Raw genomic sequence first — 13068 nt, forward strand, 5'->3', positions numbered from 1 at the left:
AGAGAGAGAGAGAGAGAGAGAGAGAGAGAGAGAGAGAGAGAGAGAATGGCAGCAGGTGAAGGCTGATCAGTTTAAGAGGATCATGCTTGACTGATAGACACTTGTTCCCTAAACTGAGGGATATTTGAAATCCCACAGCAGCACTCTGAGTTTGGTTGCTTCAGAGAGAGAAACAGAGTTAAAACCAGATTAAAAGGCATGTAACATTACACATATCTGACTCTTTAATGCACAATGCACATCTTAACCACAGTCTTACTGATTCATGATTTTCAGACGGACACCAGTTCCATCCACACACCCAAATGTTTGTACAGAAGTTATGCCTGACACTGCTTCAGGGCCAGCCCATCACTGGAAATCAATAGGGAACTGAAGGAGTGCACAGCTGAATATCTATTTTGAGACGTGGGAGTGTGCATATGCACTTAATACATTGCAACAAGAGTAACGTAATACCGCTGTAAATCTACCAGTAAATCATGCACGCCCCAACGTGGAGACAGCGAAGGAGCAGAAACCACATGAGGGTTATTTCCCCTCTTCTCTGATGAGCCGGTGTTGACCTTGATGAAGTAACACAGGATGCAACTGTTCTGTGCCTGCATGGTAGAGCTGAGATGTAACGTAACTAAGTGGTGCTCATTAGTTGATTAACCATAAGTCAATTGACAAAAATGAAATCAACAATTTGATAACTGATTAATTGTTTAAGTAATTTATTGAGCAAATATCCTAGGAAGAAATTGCTGATCCAGGCTTCTCAGATGTGACAATATGGTGCTTCTCTAACTCTAAATTAACATATTTGAAAGTTGTTGTTTTTTTTATAGACTAAAATACAGATTAAACAACTGATGCAGTTAAACAGTTGTAGAGATGAGTAGTTCCAATTAGTACAGATTCTCCTAACACACTTCATGATCATCAAGTGCCGAAATATTGCAAACTGAGGCCTAAATTACCAAAACGTGTAGCTTCTCAGGGAGCTGTGTATCCACCAATCACACAATATTAATACATTAGAACATCTTACCTTTTCCCTCTTTCATTTCCAGTGATTATATCCTCAGTGGTGCAGATGTAATGAGCCAGGGCTTCTCCTGTAGTAAAAGCACAGAATAACATGACGTATAAGCAACAGGAGAATATCTGCACTAACCACTTGTTATTCTTTGTTTTCAACTTGTCTTTGCACTTGATTAGGAAACTAAAATAGCATTGGACCTGTGAACTGAAAATAACTCCTGAACTCCTACCATGCAAAATATTTTTGCATGGCAGAGATGTTTTTATGTGGTGACTATGGTTGTTAAATAATATATGCTGAAACACGGAAATGTGGATATGAACTGATCTTCTTTTTGTCTTCATTTTACAAATGATTATTATTTATTAAAAGATATTAAACGATAAAAATTTAGATCATTTGTGAACACAATGGGTGGATTTGCTGAGATATGGACAGTTAGTCGGATAAAAGAAGTAATGTAAATATGCAAGCTTGGGCCTTTTATTGTGATTTTCTGACAATTTATAGACACATGACAAAATCAACTGACACATTAATCACTACGGTAAAATAATTTGTTGCAGCGCTGTATAACATACTACTTATCACCTCTAGCGTCCACACCCCCACCATCTTGAACATGAGGGATTTACAACAACTGGGCACACTCTGTAGCTCACAGGATTGTTAAACACAGGAGGCACAGGACCTCCTCACAGACACCACAGGCAACATAATAGCAGCATAATACCTGACTGTTTGTGATACAGTGTGTGGGGGGGGCATGAAAGGGGGAGGGAGGGCTGGCTGGGAGAGCAGAGGGGGGTCGAGCGCTGCGCTGTGCGATGCCTTGTGGCACACCAAGCGTCTGGCTGACGCTGGCAAAAGTCCTTCAGATGTGAAAGGGAACAAACAGAGTGAGATTCAGTCCTGTCAGAAATGCCCTTCACCACAGACGTACTTAAAGCAATGCTGCTTTGGGTCGCCAAAGTATTGCAGGCAGGCCACTGAAAGAGCTTAGTCACACACTGTAGTGATTAAAGACGAGTCAGGCAGTGCTGAGGAAGTAATTCCCGCAAAGGCACTGCATGGGAAAATGTTGTCAGGGATTTATTGGTTCCTTCCTCCCAAATTCTGAAGGGCTGACATGGCTAAGACTATACGTGTACTTAGCATTAGCAGAAACACGTGCTAATGTTGTCATTAATCAAGCTAATTATTACAGATTAACATGTATGTGGTATTAACATGAGCTCTGTATTTTTGTGTTTTGCTAGCTTTGAATAGAGAATCGTGACTACATTCACATGAATCAATATCACCAATTAAAGGGCACCGGACCTGGGAGGACAGGGCCTTCTCCTTTGCTGCCCCCTCCCTCTGGAACTCTCTCCCCCAGCACCTCACACACTGTCCGTCACTCGCCACTTTCACAACTGCACTCAAAACTCACCTGTTTTTAACCTATGATGCAAGTATTGTATGTTTGTTTTTTTTACTGTTATAATGGCACTTATCTGCTTTGTTTGTATTGTTACTGCTTTTATTGTTTCTGTTGTTAACATGTAGAGGCTTTGAGTAGCTTTTAAAGCGCTATACAAACAAAGAATAGGAGGCTAACAGATTTACAGTGAGATTCAATGGGTCGATGCAAATTCGTCTTGCCCACATCTCAGGAAATCAATCTGGTCTCCATTAATCCAATGGAAGAGAAGATTTACATTGCGTTGTATTTTGACAGCAGCTGATCATTTCCAGTTGGTCGTCGCGGACTGTTCCCACGCTGACATATTGAACCAAGGTTACGTATCCTTGAGCTGAAGGACGAAGGCATCTCATCCGGGAAAAAGCTGATGGCTGTGTACTGCACTGTGATAAGACATAGAACAACTTTCTCTGCATGCAAGTCAGAGACTAAACAGACTAAAAGGATGTTCGATGTCGTGGGAGCCCTGACAACGAGCCTGTGTTTTTTTAGTGACCTTGGGATGGGGAGCAGTGTTTGGGACATCTAATCTGGATGTAGGGCAGTAACAGTTCCAAAACACGAGAAGTGAAAGTGAACAAACTAATACTAAAACGAATTACCTTGTACACTATAAATTGCATTTATCCTGTTAATTCTATTTATTATCTTACACTGATGGACTATTATGTATTGTGTTGTTTTATGTAGTGTATTTATTGTCATGTAGTATTTTTGACTACCTGCCCACAGATGACAGATACTAATTAGCTTCTAGCTGACTCTAGTGCAATTAGTTTTACATTGTGTGCCATCTCTGGACAAATAAAATAATAAAATAAAAAATAAATAATAAATGACGTATCCACCTTTAAATAGCAATGCCTTTATTCCCTTATCATTGACATTTCCATTCAACTAATGCTTTAAAGCAGAGGTTAGCAGTAGATGAGTCTTCTGATTAGAATAGCCATTCTTTCTCATCTATTTAAGGCCGGATTAACCCATTTGCCTTAAGGAAAAAAAGAAACGTTGGCCCTATGAACATCCCCCATCACCCACTCTTTACACATTGTGTCTCCTGTGCCCTTCAAGTAAACAAATCAACAAATGTATGTATCACATTACTTAACTTAAATAATAAAGACTCAAGATTAGGTGATAATGCAGAATCAGGTCAAAAGCCCCCTCGTTATTGTGTGTGTTCATTCACAAATTTGAAATGAGGCTGGTAATCCCACTTTACATATATTCTGTGCTCTTAATCAGCTAAATCTGACTTAACTCAATACTGACTATAAGCATTCAGAGAGCACAGACAAGACACAGCCGAGGCTGTTCTCATAGGTGAAAAATAATGCGTCTATCCGCTCCAGGTGATTCGGATCCACTCCAAAATGTAGTGGGTTCTTCCTTGGCCCAAGCTCCACCCTGCAAGTTTCATGACGATGGCACTAAGATGTGTTTTATTTTGATGCATCCATGACACCCCCCCAATCAAGGACTCGTGGAGGCCTGTGAGCCCTCACTGCAGTGACCGGTGCACCAGAGTATGATTACATTTGACTGAGATGAATGTGTTGAGGGCATGTGTGTTCATTAGAGTCATTACTGCAGTAAGGCATATCATGGTGTTTCTGCTGATTTGTAGCAAATTGCCTGCATGTGCTACATATCTCAAAGTCCCATTAAATGCAACATCTGTGCAAACAAATGTAGCCGCTGCTACAGTGACTAAATACAACAGCCTGAAAATAGAGCAATAATCTAAATTCTATCTAAAACCATCCCAAGTTTGCACTCATATTAAAATGAGTGCATCCTTTTATCTCTTTTTTATTTTTGCACAGCACAAAGATATTGCAGCTGACGTTCAGCAATTCAGAGGCTGAGCAGAGTAAAGAGGAGAGGAGGAAGAAAGGATCGACTTCACAATAAAAGTTTGTGAAATCACATAAGGTGTTCACATATATAATTATTTCTATTCATATATTTACTTTATAGTAAATATGTTGATGTTTTTGATATGATTTATAATTGATCCTATTGTCATTTACTTTTTGAAACAGGAAAGCTTTTTTTTTTTTTTTTATTAAAGCAGGACATTCTGCACCCTACGCCGTGATGTCAGACCTCATGCCTGCCATAAACAAGTTCAATCAAGATTCACTTTCCACTCCGCAATTTTGGCAAATTGTGTTTTGCAGTGTGATATGCATCGTCCTCATCCAGCAGTCAAGATCAGTGGCACAGGGCCAGACAGGAACAAGGATCTTATCACATAAGAGGACTTGACTGAAAGGCTGAATCCCAGTATAAAGCAACCAGGCTGATAAGTACTTCATATTATCTTTGTAATGCAGTTATTCTGCAGGCTAAGAGCTCTTAAATGAACTCTTGTTTTTCAGTTATACCACCACATTGTTACATCACTGACATAAGGTTGACATAGTTTCCAAGTTGTCAGTTATTGTTCCTGTTGCTGCTCAATAAATGAAAGTGGTTCTTTTTTTAAAACACTGCGGAAACTATGCAAGCGTTTAAATGCATTTGCCTCAAATCAATGTGTAAAGAGGGCAGGTGTGTATTCGACTAAAGGCAGACTGCTACCGACGGACTGAGTGTTTCCCAGCAGAGTCACTGAGGACATGGTCTGTCAGCCAGTTTCCAAGTCGACATGATGTGTACTAATACTACAAAGCACCATTACATGCAACATCATACTTACAAATAAATAAAATACGAAAAAAAAATGAAAAGTAAAAGATTGGAAACAATATAAACACATGTACTTCTCAGTCAAATTCAGTAGGCGGGTGTAAAAACACATGTGGGTTTTACAACAATAAGCAACACACAGGACTTTTGCATCAAAAACAATTCATATTTCTTTATGACTCTGTTACCATGTTATTAATGCAAAAATGCCAACAATATTTCGAATAGTGTCACAATATATCCGTATCCTAGCCTAATTATTAGAAAGAGAGCAGGGAAATAAAAACCAGGAGGCTCACGGTTTAAACTGTATGTTCAAGTCAGATCCAATGCGACTGATCACAGGGATCATGATAACATGTGGTTGAATATATGCAGGAACATATGGCACTATCCCTCCCGAACATGATGCAGCCAAATCCTTTCCAGTCTAGCCTACAGTTTTTAAATCTCTCCATCCAACCGCACAAAAGAGAAACAAATGACACACATTTACACATCACAGCTCGAGACAGCCAAATTCAATTTGATATATTGTGATCCAATGACGCCAGTTAGAGGAGATCAGTGGTGCTAAATGCCTCCAGCATGTAAAAAAAAATGAAGAAAGAAAAAAACTCCAAACACACAGAGGCTTTACCTATACGTTAGCTCGAGAGGGTCTTACTTACCAGCAATGAGAGCTTTAACCAGATGAGCTTTAATCCGCGGAGCGAGCCTGTTGTAACGGTACAATGATGTTGCAACCAAGTTCACGTTGCTTTTGGTGTCACGCACTGCCTGGGGTAAACGACTGCCTTTGGCACGCGCACACTCCGGGTAGAAGCACTGATGTGAATGCGAGCATCAAAGTTCATATCTCCGAACAAGCACTAACAAGAAGCGTGCACGCAAAACCCACAGGCTGGTGTTCAGTTGGAAGGTTGCGCAGGCAGTTATAGCTTTTACTGGAACGCTCTCCCCGTTACGTTACAGCGCGTTCCCTTCTCTCTTGCTCAACGCAGCGACGCATGCGCATGTGGGCACGCGCGCCGGAGAGAACAGATCCAAATGCCTTTAAAACATGAACAAGCCGAGACCTGACGACGCTGGCGTTGAACTTGAAGCGCACAGGTCATCGAAGCGTTCCATGTGATCTCCAGGTTATTGCGATTAGTTGCCACATGCCTCCTCAATCCGCTTCAGGCTGGGCTTTTATCCCAGAGGGCACAACATCTGGAAAGACTTTGCTGCTGGCTGTGGTTTTTTTTTTTTTTTTTAAACCCCTCAATGTAACAGATAATAGCTTGAAACACAGAGACAAGCTGTGGTGGAAGAAGTAGGTTACTCACCTCAGTTACAAGTGAGAGTCCTGCTTTCAAAATGTTGCTGCAGTAAAAGTACATAATAGCATCCAAATATACTATGACTATTCCACGAACTGCCATGAGACTGTGTTTAAAGAATAATGCATATTGTGTTATGGTATTATAATTAATGATGCATTAACAGGGAAGCAGCAGTGTGACGTGAGCTTCGTCTACAACGATTGATCCAGGCAGATCCAGACACATACCAAATACCATGGCTGCATAAATGTAGGCTGCCTGTGGGGCTGAAACTGAAGTGCAAAGGTTAATGAACATTTCCATGTTAGTGGACTTCTGCTAATTATGATGATTTGCTCAATCTCTCCTCAATGGGACTGTATATTTCTCCCAGAGGCACCAACATCTGGAGAGGCTTGTTGGTGTTGGCTGTGATATTGTAAATCTCTGTTTGTAAAGGACATAACACACTGAAACTCAGGGACAACTTGAGCGAGCATCTCATAGATTATACATTAAATCCAATGTATTTACCTTATCCATGCATCCTTTTGTCTGTATAATTTAATTTGAAAGACTTTAAACGTTTGATGAATAAGTATGTTTCCTTTCAGGTACTTAGGACTATTCCTTTTCTTTACAAACTGATGATGTTCTATTTTAGAACATGAATCTTTAATTAGATTGTTAATAACCACTGTCTCCTCTAATGTATCTGCTGGCAACAAAATTGTTTTGCACAAAAGTAAACTTAAAGATTACAGGAAGCAAATGTTTGCTGGCTCCAGACCATGAGACAATGTCAGGGTTCCCTTTAACTAGTCTGAAACAGCTTACGTGCATCTCTCCTTTACAAGCCCACATATTTTCACTGCAGCATTACATTTGCATCAAGTTGTGGGGTCCATAAATCACATCTGACTCAGCATACAATGGGTGCTGTTCATCCTGTCTGCTCCAAATGCAGAAAATAGTAAAGGAAAACTTGTCACGCAGACATGCCAGATGGACTTTTTTGTTTTACAGATGACGTGGTTTTGTCTGCTTGGTGTAAGTTTTTCATTTTCACATAATTTTCCAAAAAAATCCTGAGCAGGTCTTCAGCACAATACATGAAGACCTCTGGGTCTTGTACTTCAAATATAACTCTCTGTGTCCTTTACTTGTAACACAATAGAAGAAGTTTTTGCGGGATTGTTTTATGAAGTATTTTTGTTTCGTGGGAAAGTAGGTGTTAAACAATATATCACCTGACTGTATCTGCCAAATGGTGCTGCTGTGACAGAAAACATCGTTTAAACCCCATCTTACACTTTGTGTGTAAAACCATTGTGCTGTTGCATTTGACTTGCAGAATCCTTGTGTCTCATTGCACTGTATATACGGCCAACATTCACTAGAAACCTAATAGAACGTTTGGATCTCCTGCTCTCCTTTGATTAACCCAGCTGGGGTTTTGATGTAGCACGGCAAGCTGAATTTCCTCACCACAGATAGAAACTTCCAGGTCCAGTACCGCCGCGCCCAACGGAGACCACCATGGTGACTAACAGCTGAGTGCTCTCCCATACTGTTGGTGGTCGAAAGCACATCAGCTTGCCATCCTGTGGCGGAACTCTCTTCTCTCTTTCACTTCTTGCTTAATGCTGAAAGTGCAGATGCTGACACATAGCATGCTTCAGCAGCTTTAGTCTTAGTCCTGAGATCAAAATTTTTAACACTGTCAGGGTGTGGGGGAAAACTGGTGGTAGGGGATGGACCCAAACGCAGAGAGACGGATAACTGATGCCGATTTAATAGGCAAACAAAAAATGTCCAAACCATAAATAATCACAGCAGGGCAGAACAGAGCAGAGCAAAGCAGAGCAGGTAACACAACAGACAAACAGACACTGAGACAGGGGACACACAGGGTTTAAATACACTGGGGAGGTGCAGGTGATTGGGGATTCAATCAGGGGAAAGGCCGCCATACACCGGTGGAAAAACATATGAAGGCAGGAAGTGAAGAGAACACAGGACACAAGGGGCAGGGAAATTCTAAATAATACAGAGAAAACAACTAAACAAAACCCAAGACCGTGACGAACACGTTAAATGGCATTTGTTAAATCCGCACAAAAAGTGAAGGTTAAAAATTACAATTTGACATTTAGCATGAGCCAAACCACTGACGTGTCTCTCCATTTTTGTATTATTCTTCCCAGCTATTTTTCAGCTACAGGGTTCCTCTCCCAACAATGACTACAGCCCTCACCATGTGTCATCCGGAAAGGAAGTTGTTATGACAACAACATTTAAAAAAAGCTTCATAGAACATCTGTGCCTTTCAGAGATTAAATTAAATTTTTATGTTACAATGTTGGCTTGCCACAAAAGAGGTGATTAGCAAGGCTCTTTTATTGTGGTGCTAAATGTCTGTCGTTGTTGTGGGAGGTAGGGATGTGGGAGGATAATACAGCATTAATGAAAAATCTGAAACGGAACAAGAAGCACTTCTTGGAAGCAGATGGTGTCTCCTGTAAAACAGAAAAAAGCCTTGCCTGCGTTAAAAACAACAATGATCAATAATCACAAATGTCATGCTCCAGTTGACGCATTGAATAACTGATATTCTACATCCAATGGTCCAAATACCAACCAAATGAAGCAATTCCAATGCGCTTGACTGACAAGAGAAGGTGCTGCCAAGGACATTTAATCTATCAGAGAGATGAAAGTGTGTTGTGTGTGTGTGTGTGTGTGTGTGTGTGTGTGTGTGTGTGTGTGTGTGTGTGTGGATGGAGGAAAGAAGGGCTGTTCCTTCCAGATCTTCAACATGTCCAGACTTTGTTCCAACTAGCTGAGCTACAAGTTAGGCATATTATGACTCTGATCCATACAAAGAGATGGTTCTCAGACAGTAGAAGGAAACATGACGTTGTAACGTTTCTCAGGAACACTTCCTCTGTAATAACTTGAGGTCGCAGTTCTGCGAAAATGTTATCCCACTATCAGTTAGCTATGGGTGTGTCCTTCCCTTTTACTCTCGCTCTCTCTTTCACACATACAAGAGCCACAGTGTTACTGTGATCGCTGTTGTTTAGTGGTGAAAGCTTGCAAATACCAGAGAGAGAGATCACACCTTCAACACTGGAATCTCCTCACTTGAACTCCCGATTGCATAGAAGTGGAAAATGCACCCCCTAGTGGTAAACTACATGCATCACAATATTATGATCCTTTAACAGCAATCTGTCCATTTGTTAACTGTATTAAAAGGAGGATCACATGCATTTGAGGCGTTTTAGTGCCTTTTATTGTCAACTTAAATTATGGGTTGTAATTGACCTGAATTATGTGTAAAAAGCTGAGTATATGAAGAAATGCTCACAACATGTTCCCATAAACGTCAGCTGTTTAGTTGGGTGCAGCACACACTGTATTTCTCTAGCTCTGATGCAGGATCTAAACCACAGTGGTGTTTGGATTCAACTGTTTCCTGTTTACTGTATAAACATCCGTACTACACACTCGCACACACACGCACGATGTTGGTCACCTACAGAAAAAGAGGAAAAGCCGTAGCGTAACATTTCTTTAAAACTCAGCATCTTTAAATACAGGTGATGATGATCATCATAAACACCATTGAAGCTTTTGTGTCTCTTCTCTATTTCTTCCAGTGGAAGTGTCAGTGGGGTCATACTTGGACACCAGCTTGTCTTTTTTGTGAGCTGCCTTCTCAATTTAGTCCATTGCAAGAGTCATCCATGTTGTCCATCAAGTGTCTTCTCCTTTTTAGGCAGGTCTTCCAGATCTGCAAAAGACAACAAGAAGAGATTATTAAGGACTGCTTGACCTCCAAACTGTGGAATCATTTGCAGGTAGATTTGCAGCTAATTTGACATATTTAGGAAAGGAAAAAATTGATTTCAACAGATATCATTTGAAACTTGGGGCTGAGACCAGGTTCAATATATGTTTATTAAATTGGCCAAAAGAACAAGCATGTTTCCATTACTCACACTTGAGCACAGTCATGTTGACCTGAGTATAACCCCTGTCAGGGTTCTTGCCCAGGTCAGTGTAGAAGTAGAACCTCAGTTCCTGAGGATATTGAGAGTGGGACAGGTTCTGAACCAGGGGGATAATCCGATTGGACATAGGCGCCTCTGCCAGAACCTGGTGCATCATGTACTTGCACCAATCATCCTGCAGGAAGTCAGGCGTGATAAGCAGAGCCCTTATGTGGCTGTCCTTCACAGCCTGGCATAACTCTGTGGAAATTGCACCTCCTGGACAGGCGTCCCTCTGCATTAGAAAGCACCTCAGGCTCCGGGGTGATGACTCCAGATAAGAGACCAGGCGAACAGCCTCTTCAATGTCACTGTGCACGGAGCTGTGGCACACGAACACGTCGTACTTTCGGCTCCATCGCTGCAGCAAGCTCAGAGCAGAGTGAGGCTGTGGTTGTTTGGAAGATGATGATGACGAAGAAGAGCTTGACAATGTAGATGGGGGGGGAGGTGATGTGCTGCGGACAGAAGACATTGACTTTTCTGTCATCATTGCCTCCTGTTCACGTTGTGCTGATGAAGATATTCTTGATTTCCAGAGTTTCTGGATCCAACCTGAAGGGAGAAAGACAAAGTGTGGATATTTTAGACTTGATTCTAGCCCACATGTTGATATATATAGAGTAGACCCATAGTCCATTTATAAATCCTCAAGGCTATGGTAGCGTGCGCAATAATACATATAGCACAGTGTGCATTAGCATTCAAATGGATAAAGTTACGGTTTCAGAAATGATCTTACCATGCATGTTGTAAACATCAGTCATCATGTCTGATCAACGTCTCCAAAATCCTTTCTGTAAAAAGCAATGATTAATAATCTCATCGCTTAAAAGGATCTTCTCTGGCCATACACAGAAACAGTAGCTGAACAAAAAAACTGTTGCAACAGTGTGACACAATCCAATGACAGTAACAGAATGCAACAAAGAAGTGGCGCTGACATCATCACAAAAAAAAGAGGAAGTTGGTAACTGCCGAAAGAGACGCCGCAACATCTTTAGTCACATTTAAAATGCAAAGTGTCTCAAATTTTATGCTTCACTGAGCAGGTAGCTAACCATTTGTTAAAAGCACGTTTATGGTCAAAAGACTCATTTAGTACACTTGATTTTCAACAAAAAGAACATTTCATGTAGGCAGGAATGAGACTACTCTCTCATCTGGATGCTTGTGTTATTTTAAGAAGTAATAAGAGGAAGGACAGCATGAGCTATTAAAATCCACAACCACCAACATGTTAATGTCAAATCCCTAAGGCATTCAATGAGACCTGATACTCTTACAGATATTGTGTCAGTTTCACAAGTCATTTAAGTATTGTATGTATTATATGTGTGTGTATTATAGAACTTCCCATTATCTTGAACTGGTTATTCATTTCAGTTGTGTAGAAATAGATACAATTTATGTCATACAAACATAAAGTAAGACATTTGAAAGTACCTTCATTTTCCTTCAAGATCAATAAAATAAATAAGGAACAAAATGGTCCTGTTTACAAAGATATGCCTTTGACTACAACTGGGAAGGGAATAATTGAGCGGTAACCAAATGTGGTTACCGCTCGTGGTGGAGGAGTTATCAGATCTTGTACTTTAGTGGAAGTAGCAATTTAACACCATTAGAATAGTCCATTAAAAGTAGAAGTGATGTTCAAAGTGCTGTTGTAGTTGTAGAAAGTGTGTAAGTGACATTAGCAAAATGTACTATAGGTTATTATTATCAAAAATACAAGTAATGCAGAAAAATAGCTATGCATCAGATGTTATAAATTGATCACATTTTGATCATGGTTAATCCTAATTTATATAATAACTACTTGCCTCAGTTGTCTGATAAATGTCGTGGCCAAAAAAATACATTTCCCTCTGAAATATATAATTTACTGTAGAAGAAGTGTAAAAAAGTAGCAGAAAATGGAAATACCAGCGCAAAATTAAAAGTAATCAAAGCTGTACTTTAAGTACTTCAGTAATTGTACTTTTTTTACATTTACTTAGTACACTGGTTCAATCCAAATAATATAATTAAAGAGGAATAAGTCCACATATCAGACACCTGGAAGCAAAGTTCCAAAAAAGTATAAATCTTATAAGAGCTGTTGCAGCATGCTACTGGGGGGGGGGGGCAGATAAACAGTCACTAATGAACATATAAACTGCACTCGTGAGATCAGCATTTGATTATGGCTGCATTGTGAATGGAGCAGCAGCACAGACACCATTACATCAAATGGACAGACTGCAGTAAAGATCATTAAGATTTTGCATTGGGGTCATTAAGTCAACTCCCACTGACTCTGTTCTGTTTGAAACAGTAGAGACACTGCTAGAGTTCAGGAGAGAAAAGCTTTCACTTGTTTACTGGAAGAGTACCACAGAGGTGGTGTAGAAGTCCAGTTCTGCTGGGTGCCCGCACAGGGTTAGGGTTGGAGTTAAAGATACATGTTTAACATATTTAGTTGCACTACAACTTGTATGAGGTAGAAAGACAAACATTGCATGA

General features: G+C 40.4%; 2 protein-coding genes across 2 annotated transcripts in view; both read right to left on the bottom strand.

Moving 5' to 3' along the window:
* Nucleotides 1-6182, bottom strand: part of st3gal4 (ST3 beta-galactoside alpha-2,3-sialyltransferase 4) — a 21736-nt gene extending 15554 nt beyond the window's left edge. Inside the window, exons 1-2 of the mRNA XM_031860906.1 lie at nucleotides 5867-6182; nucleotides 1037-1103 (exon numbers count right to left, since the gene is read on the bottom strand). The gene's annotated coding sequence lies outside the window, so the exon portion shown is untranslated. The remainder of the gene's footprint in view (nucleotides 1-1036; nucleotides 1104-5866) is intronic.
* Nucleotides 6183-8422: 2240 nt separating this feature from the next.
* On the bottom strand, nucleotides 8423-11327 carry tirap (toll-interleukin 1 receptor (TIR) domain containing adaptor protein). The gene is given in 6 exon segments (XM_031860983.1): nucleotides 8423-10168; nucleotides 10170-10210; nucleotides 10212-10262; nucleotides 10264-10301; nucleotides 10510-11115; nucleotides 11303-11327. Coding segments are annotated over 6 exon segments (942 nt in total). The 3' UTR covers nucleotides 8423-9987.
* Between the last annotated feature and the right edge of the window lie 1741 nt (nucleotides 11328-13068).

Source organism: Anarrhichthys ocellatus, unplaced genomic scaffold, assembly GCF_004355925.1.
Source record: "Anarrhichthys ocellatus isolate YVR2014 unplaced genomic scaffold, GSC_Weel_1.0 scaffold24, whole genome shotgun sequence".
In the NCBI taxonomy this organism is placed as follows: domain Eukaryota; kingdom Metazoa; phylum Chordata; class Actinopteri; order Perciformes; family Anarhichadidae; genus Anarrhichthys; species Anarrhichthys ocellatus.